The 23,572-nt window shown below is 32.4% G+C and overlaps 1 protein-coding gene across 7 annotated transcripts in view; it reads left to right on the forward strand.

Moving 5' to 3' along the window:
• LOC106458567 (CLIP-associating protein 1-A-like) overlaps positions 1 to 23,572 on the forward strand; it is a 199,705-nt gene that overhangs the window by 21,688 nt on the left and 154,445 nt on the right. For all 7 annotated transcript variants that reach the window (XM_022384825.1, XM_022384827.1, XM_022384830.1 and 4 more), the window contains exons 3-5: positions 10,900 to 10,978; positions 15,005 to 15,048; positions 17,540 to 17,599. In XM_022384825.1, the coding sequence (XP_022240533.1) occupies positions 10,900 to 10,978; positions 15,005 to 15,048; positions 17,540 to 17,599 (183 nt within the window). The remainder of the gene's footprint in view (positions 1 to 10,899; positions 10,979 to 15,004; positions 15,049 to 17,539; positions 17,600 to 23,572) is intronic.

Below are 23,572 nucleotides of genomic sequence, written 5' to 3' on the forward strand. Positions count from 1 at the left end.
CAATCACCACATCAATTTGATGATGAGTTGGGACCTTTGTTGGCATCTACCTTGGTAATATTGTCAGCTTCTGCTCTTTCTTTAGTTTCTTGGCTGGTATGTTGTCGGGTAAAGATGCCTTGTTGGAGGGCATTTGTCTACCTGCTTGCCACCCTCCGTGAGTTATGGGAAGCCCCCTTTTTTCATCCTTTGATTTTTGTGGGCATTCCAGAGTCATTGGAATCATGAATTGATGTTTCCTGTTTTCATTCATCATTGTTGTCGTTGGCATCTCGACTTTCTTTGGCCCATGTAGGGAGTCATTGCTCTACTCATGACCCTCAACATTAGCCCTTTGATCCATTTGTACCCAGGATAGATTCTGCCCATATCAAAGAGGATCCTCCGTTCATTGGGATCCTTTAGTTTCCTGTGATTTATCCCTGATTACCATGATAAGGTGGGTTTCAAAATAGATCCATATCACTTATTCTGGGCTCTCTTTGAAGGCAAAGTAACTTCTGCGAGTCACATCTCATCAGATTCATCACATCACTATGTCCATAGCTACTGGTTGAATTGCCCACTGGAGGACATTGTGTGGGCTTGTACATGAACCTCGCTCAATACTTTTATCTCACATAACTTCCTCTGAGGGTTTTCGACTATCCCCTCCAGCTATCTTGACCACATCAGCTAGATTATGAGGAGAGGTGAGTATTTTTTGTTCCTCTTGTGTCTTTACTTTACAGGGCCCCATACCTTTTTGACTGGATTCCATTCTGTGGAAAGTGTTGCCCAGGCAGGTTTGTTTTTAACAAACCAAATCTGCACTAGCAACCACTAACTCAATATACTTAATCTAGGTTGCAACAGGCTCAGTAGAAATGAGGTGTTTTATAAGATCACCTAGAGGCAGACTAGGTGGTATTACTGTACTATGCTGAACCACCACTCATGGACTATGATGAGTAAAGCATAAGGGGATCCTGCCCATCCCTGCCAATCATTGGATTGAATAAATCATGGTCAGTTTGCTTTTAAAAATTTAAGTAACTTGGTTCACCTATTCATTGTTTCCATAGCACTGTTCCTCAGGACTCCCCAATGCGCATGCCCCCCAGATTCTACTAGTAGAGCTAGGGAGTTCTACCACACCTGGTTTCTAGTCACTGGGGTGGTGGAAAGAGGTTTTTTGTCGAGAGGATCAGAGTGAATTCCTCCACTCTTGGAGTAGAGGGCAAAGTTGGGGCTCTCATACGCAGGTCCCTAGATACATTTTTTTATCAGATGTTGGTAGGAGAGGTACCAGCCTATGTAGGAGCCTACTTGTAATACCAGTTTAGATTTGATGCTTTGCTATCTGGTTGGTTTGAGCATTGACCTTCTTACCGTTATTGGTCATGGTTGTCAACTTATTGTCATAATGGATAATGTATGTGGTAATAGCACCCAAATGTGTTGGGGGTATCCCATCTATTAGACAATATTCAAACGCCAATGTCAATCTAGTCAGCCGTCATGGAAAAAAAACATCAATCAAATAAGGGTATGAAGCTTAGTGCTTACACCCACAATGTTTCAGCCTCTACTGCCTTTCACTATCTATAGCCAGTTATGGGAAGGCAGTTACCCTTAAATTTCTTAAAGTAGAAATGAATTGAAATAAAGCCACCCCGATATTTATACCAATTAAACTCCCAACCTGTACCCTTTAATCACCTATAAACAAGTTATGTAATCAATGGTTTGTAATATATATATATACACACACACACACGTGTGCGCGCGCACACACAATTGTGGTCCGATTGCCTTAGCTATCAACATAAGACATAGGGACCATGACCCTGTAATTCCAACCCAGTGTAATGGAACCTCGGCTATCTGGTTGGGGCCTGGCCAGTAGTGATGATATATAATGTAAAGTTCTACCCACAGCCCATGAATTAAGTTCCAGGTGAAGTTCCTTTGTTAAGTTCCTTTGTTATCTATTATAAACAGCATAAGTAGCATACAAAATATTAGACAGTATGTCATTAATAAGGAAGTTAATTGTCTGGAATAGACTGAAGCTGATGGACATATAGCACATGTAGTATGCCACTAGTAAGCATAAATTACATCTAGACAAACCAAGTTCAAATCAAAATTCAGTGTATGTATTTTAGCAGTAAATGAAACAAAAACATTATTAAAAGGCAAAGTAACAGCTTAAAATCATTAAGTGAAGTTTAGTTTATAAGTACCTCATTGTGTGTTTCTTCTCACAATATTCTGTTTACTTTCACTCTTAATATGAACATGTGTATACTAAATGCTTCATTAATAAAGTAATTTTAGTATAGTTTATAGTTTTCAAAATGAGCAACATCAACTCAGGTTGCTATATTTGGACAGAAAATGTGTGTATACAAGGTAGGTTTTAAGTTAGTATTATACATATACTTATGTACAATTTACAGAATAGTTGATAAGTCATAGCTGAAAAGAAACAGTACACCTCCAAGTTAAAATGTAATGTTATTATATTTGAAAAGATCTTTAAAAATATTTCTGTGATAACTTACACCTGCTATAATATCAGAATTTAGTTTTCTCATTTCACCACTTAAATGTAAATTTCATGTTTTTATCTTTATCAATTCCAGTGTCAGATATTTCATATACTTTTGAGTTATCTTACAAAGATACCTCAGAAACTGTCACATCCTATAAAGCTTTTAGTAATATTTCACAGTGCATTTTTATGCCCTGTAATTGAATCTGAAAAACATTTTTCTCCATATAGAGTTTTCACAAAGACATTGTCAGGAGCTTTCACGATTAAACATTTATATAGAGAAATTCCCACCCTCCTTGCAAGTAAGCCAACCTGGACTAGCAGTGAAAGCCAGCATGTTTTGTTATGCATGGAGAAAGTTTGAATCTGACCTCTGCCAAATTATTTCTTATAGATATTTTGAGGAAAATGTATACAAAACTTATTGACTGTCAAATATAATACTTTTAATTTAAAATATTTTTGGGTGTGACAGTTACTGAGGTATTCTTGTTAGTTCTGTTACACTTACCCAGTATGATGAAATATTTGTTTCATCTAGAGTAGCCACTCTTCCATAATGTGATGAGTACAAACTCAAATGTTTATGCATTATTTCACAAATTGTACAATGAATTCCATATATCTTAGATATCTACTTATAACATTTTTAGTTGCAATAAGCCTCAAGAGCAACTTCAAGCATTTAGTTTATCATATATTCCTAATTTAAAATTCTGTAAGCCGTTTTATTACCTATAAGGTGAAGATTTTAGTTATTGATCATAAAAAAAATTTTCTTGCTTCATGAGATCAACTAATGATTAAGGTACTAACCAATTATATGACAATTAGAGCTATTAAAAAAAACATATTCCTCAGAAATGCTACTTACCTCTCTACAGAACTGATAGTTTTTACCTTGTGCCACTGCTGAAAATATTTTTTTGCATGTGGCAAGCCTCGAATGAAACTCCCAATCATACGTGTATGAAGGTTTACTGCACCAGTACATGATTATATTAGAGTTGGATGATTAGCAGTGTTTGCTAATTCATTAATGGATGTCTTCATTTGATTAATTCATTATTACATTATTCCTCAAACCAAGGTACATACAAGCAAAGAAACAATTAGTGGTGGGTGCAACCAGCTAGTTGCTATCCCTCTAGTCAGCAGTTCAGAATTAGTGACAGTAGCAGATGGCCTAGGTAGCTTTGCCATAACAAAAACACGGAGTTGTCTTCTACTGTTTCAGTGGCAACTCAAGACACTATGACAGTGAAAGATATTATTGCCATTGTGTACCAGGAGGCTGGTTCCATTATATTCTCAGAACCAGGGTTATTGATTTCCTGCTAATGTTGCTCAGCTGAGCCTGTCTCATCTTTTGATAATTTAGTCCAGTTGTTCTTGCCACTTGTGTATGCTTCTGGGTTTTTCCTTTCCAGTGAAGAACAGGTAACCTGCCCTCCATCTCCTGCTTCTCTTCTGTCTGTTACTTTCTGATATCCCCCTTCACAGGGAGCTGGCCATCATGGATCTCAGATTCAAATTGTATCTGGAGTTAACCCTTGGCTTTCATTTCTGGGCTAGGAGGTGTTGCCTTGCCTCCTAGGTTGAAGAGTTAGGATATTGGTTTGTAATCCCAGACAGATGATCTCTGTTTCTTCAAGTTGAGTGAGCTAAGAATTGGGTCTGTAATTCTGAGTTTGGTTTGTTGCATTTTGTGCTTCTTCAGGCTAGAGTGAGGGTTTATCCACTTTGGTGTTGCTTGCCTTCTCTTCATAATTTTGGTGGCTTGACATGTAACTTTCAGGGTGGATTCCCTTCATATCATTATACAATTAAATCATATTGCAGTCTCCATGCCCTAGCCACTACACCTTGAATTTATCTTTGCATCCACAGCCCTATAATTCCAATGATAAGATGTGGAACCTTGTATTTGTGATTGGAGTCCTGATGAATCTTGTGACAATGAACAATATTGATTCTGTAGTTGGTTGGACTTTACTGCCCACAATAAGATTTCACTTTCTCTGGGCGAAGAGCATACCTGTTCCAGAAGTAGTGCAGACCCCTACTAGTGTGCTTTATTACATCTCAGTTTTACATACACAGATGCTTTCTGTGTGGATCTTGCTCTCACCGGCCTCTCCACCTTCAATGTGGGAATCTAGCTAAAGTGTGAGGGTAGGTAAGTGTGTTTTGGAAGTTTACATTTTCTTATACCGAAAATGTATTTCCGATAAAACTTACCTCATCTCACACTAACCTGCTCTTCCTTCCCATGAGAGCCAGTGTTCACGTCTGATAATCTTGCCAGTCTCGAAAAATTAAATAAGAAAGAATAACAGGAAGTGTATATACAAATCGAGTAGAGAGGGCACACTGACCTAGGTGGAGAGAGTCACAAGATTAAAATCGCTATATCCGATATAGTGGGGTATAAAGACTGGAGCACCATCAGCTAATAATAAAGAGTTTATCTTTCTTTGTGACAGAAAACCGTTTTTATTTTTTTACTCTAATATTTATATTTTTTTTTGTCTTCTATACTTGTTTATTTGTTTTTTTAATAGTCATAAAGACCACTTAAATCTTGAATTTTAAACATTAGTTCCAAAGTAGGATGGCACTAAGTACCAACATACAAACTAATCTTGTTTATCTCATCTTTTTTTAAATGCAACAGTAATGCTTTTGTAGATGAAAGAATGGTACAATACTTATAACAGTATTGGTCTAATAATTTCACAAACATGTGCTGCTGCAGCCCATTTGATTCTACTTTGTAGAATGTTTTACTAATTATATGCACTTGTCAAATTGCCTTGAAGTGGTTGTGTGTCAACCACATTTACTTTAATTAGTTTTTTTATGAATAAAAAAGTTCTAACTTAATTGAAACCCATATATCCTGAGATATTAGAAGGTTAAGTTTATCTAATGACTCACTCAGATATTCAAAGCTTTCATAATTGTATTGTATTGTGTCCAAAAATATTGGTTATACAACATTTTAAATTTTCCATGAAATGCATGTAAGAAAATGTACAAACGTCATTCTGTGAACATATCTGTTTCCAAGTTTTTCTCCCACTTTGAAAATGTGTATAATAATAACTTTTCCTAAATATACAGTTAAGACTAAATAAATTGATGTAATATCTTAACATATAAACGTGTTTTATTCACCTTGGTTTTATCATTTGTTTTAGATATAACAGTGTACTACAACTGTGAACTGTATGCAGCTACAAATAGTTGCACAGCTAATTCCATACTGAATACAGTCCATTCTGTTTTTCACAGACAGGTTTATGGGTGTGTCTAACACCAACACCACTGCCTGCTGAGATGTTGGCTTTCTACCTACATAAACTGATCAATTTGCTACATTGGACTGAGTAGCTGCACTGAAACTTTTTTCTCCCATTTTCAAGAAACTTTCTATTGTACAAGAGATAAGAATAAAAAACATGAGCAAATTTAAATGTGTGTGTGTGCACATCTTCAGAGAAAATGCTAATTACATTAGGATAATCATCAGACTTTCATATTTACATGTAATATACATGTGGTTTAATGTAGTATTTTCTTTCTTTTTTTTCAACATGGTATATGATGTTTAAGCAGCAAAAGAAGCTTCAAATTCATTAATATATCGACACACACATTTTCAAATATTGAAAAATAAGTGTAATATGAATTAGCTTCTCAGTGTGTCTATATAGCTTATTTTTCAGTGTGCATGTAAAATACATACCATGGTCTGGTGTAATTTTTGTATAACTTGATATATCATGCTTAGACATCAAAAGAAGCTTCATATTAATTTTAAAATGTACTCTAATTTTAGAATAGTGAAAACAAGAATAATTTTAACTAGTTTATAAATGTATCTATAGAGCTTATTTTCATATTGCTGGTCTAAGGAATAGTTCTGTGAAGCTTTAATTTTGTTTATTTTTGTGTGTGTAAAATTTTTTGTTACTTAATAAAAGTAATGTTGGATTGTCTTTATACAACTGGAAAAGTATATTGGTGCCTTCAAAATTTGATGCTTATCTCAATTGTTCACATAGATGTCAACCAATAACAACTTGAAATTTTATTAAAAGTTATTTTAAAATTGAAAGTATTTTTATCAGTACCCAGTCATTGGTCAGTACATTTTTGAGTTTATAGTCTTGCTTAATATTCCCTTTAATATGTTTTTCATGTACATGCAATGCTAAGCTGTGTAAGTATGTGTTATGCAACTATTTAACATTTCTTATAAATTGTATCACCTTCAGATATCACTCATAATTACTGAATGGTTTTTGCAATAACCATGTCTGAAGGTAACATTTGTTAAGTTCACTTACTGTGAATAGTGAGTTATAATAATTAAACTTGCAGAGTTAATTATATCAGTTGATTACTTCACATTTTATATGCCATTAAAGCAATAAATGTATTTTATTTACACATATACCATGGAAGAATGTATGAACATAAAATATAATTATACAATTTTTATAATCTAACCAACAAATATACTGCTTACTACTGGCAGGATCTACATAATACATACTTTATATTTTTTACTATTACAATACTCAGTGTACAGAGCTGATCAGAATTATATACTCATTTGCTTTGAAGAGTATATTGTCAGCAGTAACTTTAGGATTAATTGTGTTTTATGTTTAATTTTTGTATATGATTCACATTTAAGGGATCAAGTAAACAACAAAATGTATCCACAAGCAATTTGGTGTATGAATTGTTTACAAAATATCTTTAAAAAACCAATAGAAATAAATGTACATTGATTTTTTAACATGAAAGAATGTATATACATACAGTGATAAAATGTATGCACAAAAGAACATTTATAATTTGAATATAAATCTGTTTTCCTTTGATATTGGGATGTGGGTTGGCCCTGTGATAGAAATCTGAATTTTGGAGATGATATCAAGCTGGGTTTAAATTTGCAGAAACCATAAAATATTCCTAGTACATTAGCTATTGGTTTATTATTAGTGACAGTAAATCTCTCAAATTGTGGGTGGTAGGGTGCTTTCTTCCCTCTGGTCAGTAATTAAAAATTAGGAATGGTGGGAAATAGCCATAGTAGCTCTACCATAAATATACAATACAGATTTCTATAAAATTAAAAAATATGTTTTTCAAACCAAATAAATGTAGTTTGTAAACAAATATTATCAATCAATACATTATAAATGTAAATGAGGAAATCTTGTCTAAACTTAGCTGGGTTCATATAATCATTTTGTGAATCTTTGAATTTAACTGGTTCCTCTTAAGCGTAAAAAGAAATTCATTTATATCAGTTTTTTAAATATTTACATAAAAACACATGCCTCATTTTAGCATTGCAATAAAATTTTAACTTATCCATGCTAATTATGTTAAAGAGATATTAACAATTTCGGAAACTAAAAAATCAATATCGACTAAGACTGCAACAATTCCCAATTCTACAAGTTCATTTGTAAATGAATAGATATTTTCATTTATGAATACAACAAGGCCTTATTTAAACATTACAATGACCATTGCTTTATTTTCATTATCTCAATTCTCCTTTGACAGCACATGACAAAAAAAAAACAGTAATAATATCAGCCTTCAGATTATAATTCTATGCTGTAAATGTACAGTATTTATGTTATTTTTTAGGGCTATACTAGCTTACACTTAATTGTTAAGTTGGATTAATCACAATAAGATAACTCTTAGCATACAATTACCGTCAACTTCTACTAGCTTACATCTTTTTTTTATTCCCACAGTAACATTTTCATGATGTTTTATATTTACTGTGTTTGGCAGATATCTGAAAAAACCTCAAATGATGCCATATCATGATCATCAGATGCTCGTTCCTCAAAAACTGTGATTATTACATAAACACCCTCCCAACTATAAATATGGGTGTGTCATAACATTGCCAACTGTATCATCACCAGGCTGTCATCACTTAGCTTAAAAGTCCTAAACACAACTATTGGATAATGAGTTGATCCAAGGGGCCTAACCTGCAAACATTACAATTTCTTTTTTGACCTTTAATTGGCTTGTCAGTCGCACTATACTATAAAGTCAGATAAATTGTATATTAATATTTATTAGAACTGCATTTACCAAATAAATTATTTTTAAAAGAATATGAATGCCACAAAACCTGATAAAATTGCTGCACCTATGCCCTAAAAAGGGAAAAAAAGCATCAAAAGATTGAGGATTATATGTGGATTTGTTACTTTTCAAAATAGACATTATAATTAAAGTGCACCATTGGCTAAAATACCCCTGAAAAACATTTGGACCTAGCCAAAACTGAGAGCTTAGTTGCCAATTTGCTTAATCTTTAACAACTATTGTAAGTTGATTGTATCTAAATATAACTATTTTAAATTTATGAACAATTTCTGGAAAACTCATTGCACCTGACTTTGCTGAAGTTGTATATATAGTTTATAGTTATTACATTCAATTGTGTTTCTCATTTATGGACTTTGTCTAGCACCTAATTGTATGTAACCTGGTTGAATCCATTGACTATACTGTAAAACTTATCTCTGCTACCTAACTATTTTGAATTTAAGTACTTGTTTGAAAACTCATTTCATTTAACATATTAAGCTTATTGATTGTTTCTTGTGTAGTTGTTGTACCTAATATAATAACTACTGACAAGTCTTGCAAGTAAATTAACATAGTCATGTTGAAATTATTGAGCATATCTTGATGTCTGTTTGCATTTAATCATACTGAATTTACAGACACATTTTGAAAGCTACTTGCATTAAACTGTTAAATTTATTGAGAAAGTTATTTAATTTATGTACATTATCTCCAAACCTATTATGTTTAACATTTAGAATTTATAGACATAGCATCTTTAATACTAGCAACATGCAACCAAGCTATATTTGTAAGTGCAGTGTAGTTTTTTTAAGTTAATTAATTGTGCTTAAGAGTGTTGAAGTTTTGCTAAACTGTGTCTAATCATACTATATTTATGGTCAGTGTCTAAAAAAAAAACAAAAAACTTGCACCCTACCACACCAAATTTATAGTTTGAAGGGTAGTTGCACTTGTTGTCTTTCTGAACACTTGTAATGTATTTCACGTGTGATGTCACTGGATGTCAATATTAGATGAATACAGAATGCAGTAGATTACGTGACACTTTGGTTCATTGCCACAAAAGTAAGCTTTCTATTTCTTTTGTTTACAGTTTATATGAAGCAATGCTAGTTACTTTTCTTCAGTGGAATCATGTATTGCATCTTAATTACATGTTTAAAATATGGCTTTCCCCTAACTTCAGGCAAGCTGTTTATTACACTTATTGGTTAAATGTGGGTGTGTCTCACCATATTTAGAGGATGACAGAGGTGGGATCATAGCCATGTACAGCACTAAAGTACACAACAATGTACCTGTATATGGTTGGTACAAGTCCTACCAGTTCTTCACTTGGCAAGGGTGGAAAACTAGCCTTGTCTGCTTCCCACATATTCTTGTTTGTCGTTAAAGTCACTGAACACTGTACTTGCTTAGATCCAATCACAGTATGTGTGATGAGTGACATGTTCCACAGCTTAGTGTGGGTGATAATGCTTACAGGCCTTCCTGCTTATGTACATGTACCTAAGGTTGATAGGTGTATATGTATTTAGAAGAAGAATATGAGAAATTTTAAATGATTGTTATTTTTTCATCTTATGAAGGATGTAGATGTATGTTTGTAAAGCTTGCTCTATAACAAGTCTGTTCATTTTATAATTCTTTACTTATGAAAAAAAAAAAATATATATTTACATTATGGAATGTTTAAGTCATTTAATTAAATAATATTGCAATTAAAGTTTGTGTCCCAAACAGTGAAACTACATGTACTCATTCATATTGATATATAGTTATGATTAATATCTATATACATCTGTGTAACATCACAGCTTGTGACAAGTATATAAACAAAAAATTTAAGGAGTACATATGAATAAATGTGTGTACAATATTTGACAAGTTTTTTTCTTAACAAGATTTCCTTTTACTTTGTTAAGAGAGTCTTTGAATCCAAGTTTGTTAAAAGAACAGTTATTTTGTTGTAATTTTAATTTTGTACTTTATTATCTACAAGACTTAAAACCCCTATATTGATAACTATTATATTCAACTCACTATAACTATCTAATACAATTTTGTTTTTCAGTTTCTCTAAGGAAAAATAAATCAAATGTATTTGTTATTTTATATTCTGAAACTGATAAAAGTCCCAGTCTTGTAACAGTATTTTTTTATCAGAAATAATATTTTACTGACTGATTTGATATGCTATTTGACAGGTGTCACAAAATGGACTTACGATTTTGACACTTCTTGCTGACAGAATGAAAGATGACTTTAGACCTTACATTTCCACAGGTATGTACAAGATTTGTTTACTATTGCACATTGTACAGTTATGTGCACACTTTTTTGTTTATCAAAAATCATCAAGCCATTATCAGATTTTAATATGGTACTTGTATACATGCTCTTATGCGTATACTCATATCTGCAGTTTCCAGTGGTTGCCATTTATAGTCTGAAATTAATGAATTTAACATTGTTATTTTATATATTTCTTTAGTTTATAAAACAATGATAAGGATTTTGCTGTAAGATTTTTTTTCACCGTCAGATTGTAGCTGAAAAATTTAGTTTAGAAATATTTTGTTATGACACACCAGTGCTTCCTATTATGAGATTAAGATTTTTATGGAACATTTGCTTGATCTTCACAAGAGTCTCAACTTTGCATGTTATTAATATTTTATGAGTATTTTACTTTATATCAATCACTTTCTCATATAAGTTCACAGAAAAACTTATAATTAAATTCTAGCCTTAGGAACTCATTAACCTGAGTATTTTCAGTTGGAAATCCTTCTTTGGGTCTGTTTTATAAAAGTGTTCAATTTTCAGATTTTTCTCTTATAACGCTGCCATAAAAATATTTTAGTTGAATTTGTAATTTTGGTTGTAGGATTTTAAATTTTCTCTCAGTCTTCTGTGTTTTGTAAAAGTGTGGTTTTACATAAAATAACTAGCATAACTGTGATAGTTATAATGCTCACATCAGCTATTTTTTTAGTTGGGTTGTGTGCTCATGTCCTTATTTCAAGCTTATTTTCTCATCAATATATTTTTTTTCCTTTGGTGTTGCATTATATGTATTTTTGAGCTTACGAGTTTAGCAGGATATATCTTGAGATATAATGTTTCTGATGGATGTTATTAAATTCTTGAAACCCTTTCGCAAGTTCTATTTCTGTATATTTTTATATTAGGTGCACTGTTGGTTTTCTTTTATGTTTTAATAATGGAAATAGTGGGTCTCAACCACTACACGAGCAGCTTCCTCTTTTCTTGTTAACATTTGTAGTGTAAGCTGTTCCATCTTTACAGCTTCTTTTGCTAATATGTAGTGCAGACTATTTCATCTTTGTAGCAGCTTCCTCTTTTCTTGTTAATGTGTGTAGTGCATACTGTTTTATTTTTATAGCAGCTACATCTTTTCTTGTTAATATGTGTAGTGTAGACTGTTTCATTTTTGTAGTAGATTCTTCTTTTATTGTTAATGTGTATAATGCAGACTGTTTCAGCTTTGTAGTGGCTTCCTCTTTTCTTGTTAACACGTATAGTGCAGACTGTTTCAGCTTTGTAACAGCTTCCTCTTTTCATATAGTGCAGACTGTTTCATCTTTGTAGCAGTTCTTCTTTTCTTGTTAATATGTATAATATAGACCATTACATCTTTGTAGTGGATTCCTCTTTTCTATAGTGCAGTCTGTTTCATTTTTGTATCAACTTTCTCTTTTGTTAATGTGTGTAGTGTAGACTGTGTTTCATCTTTGCACTTTCCTCATTTCTCATTAATATATGTTGCGGAATGTTTCATTTTTTAAAACATTTCATGTAATATGTGTCATTGTTACACCTACTTGTGGTTTAAGGGTCTTAGCTAATTAGTCTTTGTTCTTATCCAGACTGATTGTTCTTTCAATATAAGAAGGAATAAAATTTACAGCATTTAAATGTAGGGCAATATTCCATCAGCATCTCTGGCTAGAAGAAATAGAAGGGTCTTTCTCTCTAGCCAGTTTATCTGGAAAAGTTGATTTAAGACAAACACTGATGAAAAATGAAACACAAGCATCAAGAGAATCCTAATGTCTTCTTGCATCAAATCTTTCCTACTTGACAGAGCTAACTACAGTCTGCTCCAAAAGCTGGATAATTTTTTATTATTTGTTTCACCATTTTGTCTGTCTGTATATATATTTAGTTGTCTCTCTCCATTGATACCTCTTGAAGCATCAGAGATGTTTATATTCTCTATTTATAGATAGTAAAACAAGTGATTGGACTTGAATGGCAAGATTAACAAATGTTTTATCTAAAATGTGCTTGTAGATGTAAATGTATGACTGAATTAAAAACTGCACACATACATATAAATTTTATTGATAATTTATGAAGAATGTTAAAACAAAAATTTACTTTCAGTCTTGTTTTATAGATATACGAGTTATGTAAACTATAGATAAACATCCATTCTTTATTATAAGCATATTTCAATATTGACTATAAGTAGTGGTGTGAACAATTTTGCCTGGAAGAAAACTCTGCTTATGGCCAATAGAATTTATTTTTATCTTCTATTAAAAGTGTAAACATAAGGTATGATTTACCTTGTCAAATCTTGCCTGCATCAATGTTGTTGTGTAATTTTTTTGGGAGGACAAATTCAAGGAAACAGAACTTAGTCAACTCTTCTTAAAATGGTTATATTTATACTATATGGGAAGAAGTAGTATAAGTAATCAATATAACACAGTTAGGTGATGATCATTTACTCCAAGTCAAGTATATTGAAAACATACTGATATATTTTATAGTATATTTCTACACAATAAAGGAAAATATACATACTAGGTTTATATAAAAAAAAAAGACAGTTTTGTCATTGAGAAAAAGGTAGGTTTTATTGGTAATAAGGAATGTTTTTAGACAATATTTTATGTGGATATAATATATCATATTAGCATACATTGGTGTATCATTAGAAACAATGAGAAGACTAATTTTTTATAATCCTGGAAAACAGGAAATATTAATGTTTAAGAAAGTATTTTCTTTACCCCCTGTCAAATTCTGAATGTACTTTTTATTAATAATGCTGTGAATTACAAATTAATAAATAGCTTTATCAAATTGTTAATTACCTATTATCAAACTCGAACTCGTTATGTGTTATGACAGTAACTTAATTTGTTACTCTAGGTATGCATATATCATGATATTAGCATAATTTCTTACCATGTACTCTATGTATGTTCGTATCATTACATTTGTATAATTCTATGCCTAATACTATATGATGCACATATCATGACACAACATAATTCCTTTCTTTGTATTCTATGTATGAACATATTCATTAAAAGTGATTAGTAGCATTATTATGCTCTATGTATGTACCATAACATTAACATAATTCCTTACCCTGGACTCTGTATGTATGTATCATTACATTAGCACAATACCATGCCGAATACTATATGATGCCAGATTGTGACATAGCACAATTCCTTATTCTGTACTGTATCATTACATTAGCATAATTTCTTACCTCCTACTTTATGTACTTTCTTAAGAAATTAGTTAAACAGTTGTTAATTTATTTTTCTTTTGCTTAGATATCACATTATTTATTAAAAAGCAGTTTAATTATGCTATGTAAATTAAAATTTAACATAGCTGATGGTCAGTCGTTTGAAGATTGTGTCTTTTCTTCTCTTATCTACTTTACTTTAAATTGTAGTCATATGAGCATATATTCTTTGTTTGTAGGACTTAATCCAAAAAGAACTGATAATGACATTAAATGTATGTACATGACTCCATATACAAGAAATTTGATCATTTTAACATAAGGGAAATCCAGATTAAAATTTTTATGGTATTTATAATACAGAGAAAAAACATTTAATTTCATATTATGAATAGTTTATTAATTTTTTACTAATTTATCTAGCAAGTGTTTAATAAGTTTGGTAACAAAAAAAAAAAGCTGTACATTTTATTTTCTATGTTCCAGCCCAGTAGTTTTCAGTTTGTGCCATGTTCATAACTCATAATAAATTAGTATTTTCAATCTACTTGAATAAGAAAAAATGCATTAATCTCAAATTTGAGAAATTTGTAATAATTTTTTACAGATATTGAACTTGAAATTCATTGACCATTTTCAATTTACTTCAGAGTTTTGCAGTTGGTAATTTGCAGAAAATGGTTTTAATCACTGCTCAGGATCATATAATTGCTTTAAAGTCATTATTATAATATTATTATATCTCTCTACTCACAGTTTTAATTTTTCATCTTTTTTTACAAATCTTCCAGTTTTGTCAGCAACTGTAGATCGTATGGGAGATAGTAAAGACCAGGTAAGAATTGATCTTGTTTTTATTTTTATGAAACAAATTCATGTTGTTTTCTTAGAAATATATACAGTGATAGGTTGATTAAACACTCAAATCTTTCATCTCCAGCATGCACAGTAGTAATACTAGATGTACTTCTGCACAGTCCCCAAAAATGTTCTGTTTCAAGAGTAAATAAAATCAAAATTGAGAGTAACAAATATTTTAATTTATTTCTTTTAAGTTCATATGTCATGTTGTGTTGTAGCGTACAGAGTGCATAGTTCTTCATGTGATTCATGGCATTCGCACATTTTACTGACTTCACAACAGTACAAATTGTAACATGAAGCATCCTTTATGTGACATCGTTTTAGTGTCTACTGACTGACTAACAGACAACACCCTACTGTATAGTGGTGAAAGTGGTTAAAACGCATGATCCCACCAGGTGGCCTTTAAAAATAATAAGCTACAGCTGTACCAACTAGTTGATACTTAAGAGAAATAAACATAGATGTGCCTATTGCATCATGGGTTGGCCTTTTCTTACTAACAAATACAAATGTTATTGTGCTTTATGTCTTTACTCTTGATCCTGTCATTACTGCTAGTTTTCTTAATGTATTCTTGTTATTAGTGGTATAGCTAATGTTGTACCTGCATGGTGGATTATAATTAAATTATTGTGTTCATTTAATGAATACTCGTTTTATTTCTGGGTTATGAACTTTATGGCAACAGAAGGCCATTTGTATTTATTTTATTCAGATCACTAGAATACAACAAACACAAGAACTGACCAAGATAATTGATAATGCTAATGTTTTTTTAACGTTGACCAACAAGTTTTTATTGTGAATGTTAAAATTTTTACCTGCTTTTAATTTTATCATTTTATCAACTAAATTAATTAATGTCATGACTCATAAAAAAGGAAAACTAAATATCTAATGCAAATGATTTTAGAAAAATAATTTAGCAACTATAAAGGTCTAAGCATAATTTGCAAAGATCAACAGAAAATGTAGTGTAAGTAGTTCTAGTAGTTATGTGATGTAAGACTCAGTCTATTGACACTGCAGAGTTTGATGCTTCAAACTGCTAATTTTCTTTGTCTGCTTTATAACAAAAAACACCAGTTGCTCTTGATCCTTCATAAATATGAGCTTAATTATTTTAGTTTCATGTGCTTTATGTTCACTGGTGTGTTCAGTTTCAAGAAATTGTTCTTGCATTTAATGCTAACAGAGCTTCCAGTCTGTTTGCCTGAATCCTGTTTTTCTCCCCGAGACTTGAGTGCATGAGCAGGTGACTTTTGGCAATACTGTTCTCATTCTAGAAAGTTGTTAGTTTTGAATAAACCATTTGATCCTACTAGAATAGTATGGTCTGTAATTGGAAAAATGTCTGTGTTTTGATATTAATATTTCATAAATAGTTTTGTGGTATAACTTTGAGGGTATGCATGTACAAGATTTTTTTTAACTCTGTGTTTATTGATTTGCTAGTTTTTTCTTTATACATTTACTATATATCATAAATCAGTTAGTAAAAATTAACAATTACAAATTGTTTTACTGATTAACTGCTATCTAACACCCATTTTTTTACTTGTGTACACTTAAAATTACTTACATAAGTAATTTACTGTAATAGTTCCACCTTAGCAAACTATTAGTAATGTGCATGGTTTGCTCCATATTTTAATGGCTACTTCAGTTATATCTGCTAAAGAATGAATGAGAAAAAGTAGAGTATAAAAAATTAAAGACTATATCTGAATATTTATTTTTTTGTTACACATGTAGTATGGGCATGAAAGTAAATGCAGATTTGGTCATATACGTGTTTGACCATCATGTCAGCTTTTTTCTGTGATTTACAAAAATGATTAGCCCCAAAGAAAGCTTGTTTATTTAAGAGGTAGCTAATATCTAAGTAATATCTTTTTAAAATACCACTTGTTGTTGTTGTCTCAACTCATCTTTGCATGGTATGAATGTAAAGTTAGGGTTACTACTTTGGAATGCTTGTGTGGCACTAGGAATTTTTAAAGTGAATCTAGGGTTGCTACTTTGGAATGCCTGTATGACACCACGAATTTTTTGTGAAAAAAAAATTTGAAGTTGCAATTTGGAATGCCTACAAGACACTAAGAATGTATATGAAAGTGAAGATAGGGTTAGTAATTTGGAATGCCTGCATGACACTAGAAATGATGTATGAAAGTAAACTTAGGGTTGATACTATTTCCTTACTATGTCATGATTATCACTCTTTGTAATGTTGTAGAGTCTTTGAGAGTTAATGGTTCCAAAGTAACTGATTGTTTCATTGTTATATTTTCAGGACTTTTAATGTATTTTAAATTAAATTGAGAAAAATTCTGAACATAGGTAGAGAAATGGCATTTTTAAGTCAACACAGTATATTAGTTGCCATGTTTAAGCACACACAGAGTGTACGAGTGTTTGAGAAGTTTACTCACAGAGTTCTGTTTATGTATGTTTAGGTTCGAGAACAAGCAAAGGAATTCCTTCTCAAACTGATGAGTGATGTATCCTCACCACAGGTATTTTGATATTGTTTATATGTTTTATGATTTGGTCAGGCTTTGAATATGTCATCGCTCTTTTTTTTTAGCTTAGTCACTGTGTCACATGTATACTACTCCACATGTAAAAGTGTTGCATAGATACACAGTCTATTTTGACTATTTCTCTACAGCAATTACCAGTTTGACACTAACATACCTATATAAGTGTTGTTGGAATACTATTATTATACACTCTTCTAATTCTTGAATGTTGTGGTATTTGAACATACCACATGGATAACAAAGGACTGTTTCGTCTTTGAAGACCACCCACTACAAAGGACAAGAAATATAGAATTAAAAGTTTTAAACCCAAAAGCATTATGATAACTTTTCTATGAGCAATGCATGGTGTGAGTACATGCGAAACCCACAGAAATTTTGCTTGACCAAGATACAGGATTATGACCTAATCTCTTAGAGAATTTTAGAACAGCTCATGATTGTAATTGAGCATTTATGTCCCTTTTTAAATCTAAACATTTGGCTGAACCTTTGAACAAATGGAATTCACCTGACCTTACATCTCCAATCTGTACTTTTGTAATTTAAGGTTGAATTTTTGATCATTCTGGTTATTTTCTCTCTTCAACTAGCTAGTGTCAACCATTCTACTTTGTTGTTAACTTTACAAAATTCTTGGGAGTTGCATAATAGATCATCAATTCAATGAGGATCAGTAAGCTCATGACTTTTTCTATGATGTGTTTTCTTTATGTTTTTCAAATGTTCTCACTTACCCAGGTTGGGAAACACTGTTGTAGGTGTATTTAGAGGCATATTGATTACAAGTCAAAACAGGTCATAACCTCTTTATACAAATCACTTGTTAAACTTCACTTGGAGTAATGTATATAATTTGGTGTGTTTATCTAAGAAAGGATATTCACTTAGTGAAAAGAGTGCAGAGGAAGATTATTATAATGATTCTAGGAATAAAAGGGTTGTCCTATGAGGACAGGTTAAGATCTCATATTTTCTCTTGAGAAAAGAAGAATAAGAGGTGATTTTATTAAAGTTTACAATATTATTCACGGATTAATAGATGAAAGGATCTTGATTTCTTTGTGTTGTATCCGAAAAATAACATGACAGCAGAATACAGTACAAGAATGAGTTGTCACTGGTAGTAGTGAAGGGTGGCACCTCATAGGAGTATAAGAGAAGAATCAATGAATTTCTGAAAACTAAAGCCGTCATTTTCCTTAATATTGGTTAGAGAATATTTCAGTTTTGTTGAGCAATGAACTTTAATGGTAGGATAAGAGTAAATAAAGAAACTCGCACTACTCTGAGAGAAAACACAGTTTTTACTTGGTGTTTTTCATTAAAAGTAGTGCAAGACATTTGAATTGGATCAAATTGAAATATTTATAAGTGGGTGAAATTATCAGTAGTAAATTAAATTCACAAATAGTACATTAGATATCATAACAAGTAAAAACTTGGTGTTCCCAGTGTTTTATTTAATTGTGATAGAATACTTTCTTAACATTATATCAGTACAAGATGCAGTTATAATGCACGAAAATGCAGGCTGTGAATATACTAGATGAAGGTGGAAAGGAACATCCATACATCAGAGCTATACTAAACTTGTAAATTAAATGAGGTATCTAAGAGGAGAAAACATAAATGTTAGTCAGAATTAAGGGTTGACGTCGCCTAAGCCAAGTCAGGTCATGAATCAGTTTTGCTGTCTCAACTTCCATTCTTTCCCACTGGAACTGGGCTCTATTCATGCAATAGCGAGGTGGTAGGAAGAGGAACGAGGTGGAGTTGGAGAGTAAGTTGTGTTTGCTGTTGTCTAGCAGGGATGACAGAAGGCAGCATGGCTAAAGATACTAATTCTTTCCCACTTGAACTGGGCTCTATTCATGCGATAGCGAGGGAAGAGGAACGAGGTGGAGTTGGAGAGTAAGTTGTGTTTGCTGTTGTCTAGCAGGGATGACAGAAGGCAGCATGGCTAAAGATACTAATTAAACAGTGATTAAAAGCCCAAAGTAGGGAATTTTACTATGCACTGTATCTCCAAATAATACTTCCCAGGTCAATAATTACAATGAACTCTTAACACTCAGATCAAATCCTTTGTTTCTATGCACAAATTACTTAATCATTGTGTTCTACAATACTTACAGATGACTTCACGTAATTGTTTCTGTATGTGCCTAATAGCACATGTATATATTTATTTATCACCATTACATGTTGTCACATACTCTAGTAGTTTATAACAGATTGCCCCTGGTTCCAATGTAAATTATCTTTCTGTAATCTATTTAGATTATTTACCATATCTGTGATCTGGTAGATATGATAGTGTAATGTGCTGCCATCTAAAAGCCATCAAATTCATTTTGTCTTGAATACAGCTAGTAGAATCTCCACTGAATGTTAGTTCAAGTGTTGGTAACATATTGGTACCCTTTAGTCTTTGTGTTATACAAAGTCTGGAGTATCTCTTGCCTTAGAACTCTAGGGACCACTAGCTTTGAAAACTATGGCTTGATGGTTGATAGTGATGATACAGCACACATTTCTGCACTCATAACTGACCATACAGGTTACATGTACACGTTCCTCTATTTTTGCTGGCTGAGTGACCTTGTTAAATCTGGGTCTTTAAGTTGCTATTCCTGGAGATCCAGAAGTGTTAATCATGGCATCCATCTGCTAGTGGAACCTCATACTATGTGTCTTGATGATGCTTTAGCAAAAGTAGTTTAAATCTCTCTCAGTGTCCAGGAACAAGACATTCTGTGAATGGATAGGGTCTCATCATGCAGGTAGTTAATCTATCCACATTTACCTGTATAAAGTCATCACAGAATATTGAATCTTGGCATGTCTTTTTTTCTTCTTAGCAATTGCTACTGGAGAAAACCAAACATTCACCTTCAGCATCAACAGTATCGCAATGCTGGCCACATCCATAGTGCTTCATGTAAGCTGGCATGGTGATTACCTGATCGTATGTGCTTCACTTTTACCTATGTTGTGGCAAGTTGCCGTGCTTTGACCCAGTTGACCATCTGAGCCTTCAAATACATCGGCATACTCAACCAACAAATTATTGATTTGCTTTGGCTGTGTTGTGTCTGGATTGTATGCACAATCCTAAACCAATGATCTCGTGTGTATTGGTAGCTATGCATTTGCTTTCCGACGAGGTGTGATCGATGCTACCCTAGCATTATTGATAGCCCCTACTACTTCCACTTCACTTACTGTATTAAAGGCCATTCCAGCATAAAACTAGATAGCCAGAATACAAAACAACAGATAATTCCATGAACTAATGCTGCTTGATTTCTGGACAAGATGCAAGTTACTTCATGTGTGGGCTCTATAATTGCATAATATGGCACAAATTCACTAGACCCTGTCCTTATTAAACCATGGAACACCACATGTATATAAAGAGATACTGTTATTCCTTACACTACATACATTTGTGTGGTCCATTGTTACTGGGTTCAATCTGACCAACATTGGATAATTCTCTTGTTGATCACCAGTTGCCAGGGCTCACTCAAGGTGGGTTGGAAGGGCTCAAAAAACCAACTGCAAAATTTTTAAAATTTGTAAAAAATACTAAAAGAGAGATTTATGGTGAAAGTTTGTGTGCAGAACTTAAATTAATATCACATTGATTACCAGAAAATTCAACTTCAGATAAGGTGTTATTTTATATATGTGAAAAACCAAATTAAATCAATGTTTTCAATATATGTATTGCCCTAAGAATTTTATTACAGTTGTCTGTTAGTGTGGCAAGTGGCAAAAGATTGTTTTTGAGATTAAAATTGATAAAAACATTTTTGCATTCTACAATGGGACAAGAGAGATTAAATGGTCTGGTAATAGTTTCTATAGAAAATGAAACAGCTAGAGATATAGACAAATTAAGGAAACGTTTTGTCATGATAAAAGTTCCATTTTCTAAAGACTAATCTTTGTTTTTCATATGTATTTTTCTACTATGTAACATTTTCGTATTTTGTATTCAAAATTTGAAAAGGTCTGAATTTTTTTATTTTAATACCCTTCAATTCTTGAACTTGAGGTTGCACAGGCAAAATTAATGCCAAATCCAAGGTTCAGATGGCTATTTTCATTCTGTAAATGAACATCTCATTGACACAACCAGAGTCCTGCCTCTCCTCTCATCATTTTCCAGAATGAAGTCAGTATCCACTGGCTGGAATAGTGGTCTTACTTGGAGGGCTTAATATATATCACAAGATCTACCTGTTCTGGCTGCTCCTATGTCAACCAAGAACTCAATCTTTTATCTTTGTATCCATGCAGGTGTGTACCAAGCTCCACCTGTCCTGAGAGAATTGGGCTGACTATCGAACATTTTGGTGCCAGCAAGCTTTCTGTTGTGTTTCTCCAAGTTGGTAGGCAGGCCAGATTTGAGCTCCATTAGTTTCCCAGAGCTATAACAGCAGTATTCATCACTTTCTGTTAGTTTTCCTGGACCTGAGCCATTGATTGAAACCAAAAGCCGACCTCCTGACAAAATATTGGTGTTACTGGCTTGCTGTCACCAGCTCAGCCATTATTTGAAGCTGATAACTTTACCTACTTTGCTGCTGGGAAATGTATAGGCATTACACTCAACAGTGACCCAATGAACCACAAGTGAAGCAGACACTTCTCTCATCTCATTCTGGATTACTTTCAGAGGGAGGCATTATTGGTTATGTAAACCATGGGAAGACTGGGATAGTCCTGCCAATTAATTGAAAACCAGTGTTGTTACTTTACATCAGCAAGATGTGTGGTCTGCTTATTAACCCTTGGCATGACTCAAGCTAGCCCAGTTGGAGGTACCTGAGTAAGATGATCTGTCTGAGATGTGACACAGGAGACTATTGTTGGGTTCTTTCTTTTCTACAACTGGTTTAATTTTAAGTTATCACTTCATACCTGGTCACTATATAAAAATTCCTCATTTAGGTTGAGGATCAGCTAGAACTGTCTAAGTTTTAGCAAAAAATAAATAGCTTTGACACTGTGCAACACACAATATAAATAATTTTTGTGATCAAAAACACAAAACTTTGTATTAAAATGTCTTTCTAAAAGAAGTACTGAAAACAGTAACAATATATAATCTATGTTTTACACACGATGTATAAATATATATTTTTGGAATTTGTAGGTATGCAAATTCATTTTAAAGTATTTGTAATTGATGTACATTGATCATTCTTTGTGTAATTGTGAAGAGACTATTAGGTTGAAACCATTTAGATGGAGTTATATATAAATATGGCAAGAAGTTTGAAAGTCCAAGTTTGTTTCAGTAAAACAATACACTTTTGAATCATTCTAAGGTATCAAAATCAAACAAATCGGCACTGTTGACAATGTAAATATTTTACTGTGGAGTTTGCACTTAACAACAACCAATCAGAAAAGCTTTAGGCATTTGCAGAAAATAAATAAATGTTCTAGGAATTTGATTTGAGAGTAGATAAACACAACACAGATTTAGGTTTGTGTACCCAGAGATGTCATGTTGATGTTGCTGAAAGCTTTTTAAATGTGTTTTTTTTTTTCAGCTGCTATATTAATGATATTGTGCATGTAATCCATTAGCTATAACAGTAATCATTGATGAAGGCTATTAGGCCTGCAACCTTTTCTGGAATTGTCTGGCAGTTCTGTAACAACGTACTCGTACTTGACATTCAATAATGTTCAACATCCACGAGAAAAAGAATTTTATTGAAATTTTAGTTTAAAAATGAGTTATCATCACAGCATTATGTCACAGAGTACATTTTATTGAAGTATTTCTTTGTAGATGCAGTTATCAATGAAAGTACCTTGATTTTCTGTTGCAACACTCACAAGATTTTCACTAAAGAAAAACAAATAATTGTTTTGAATGTCTTTTTTGATTGTTTTATATTTGAAACTTACTCCTTTTTT

The sequence above is a fragment of the Limulus polyphemus genome, unplaced genomic scaffold, assembly GCF_000517525.1.
Source record: "Limulus polyphemus unplaced genomic scaffold, Limulus_polyphemus-2.1.2 Scaffold487, whole genome shotgun sequence".
NCBI classification, from domain to species: Eukaryota; Metazoa; Arthropoda; class Merostomata; order Xiphosura; family Limulidae; genus Limulus; species Limulus polyphemus.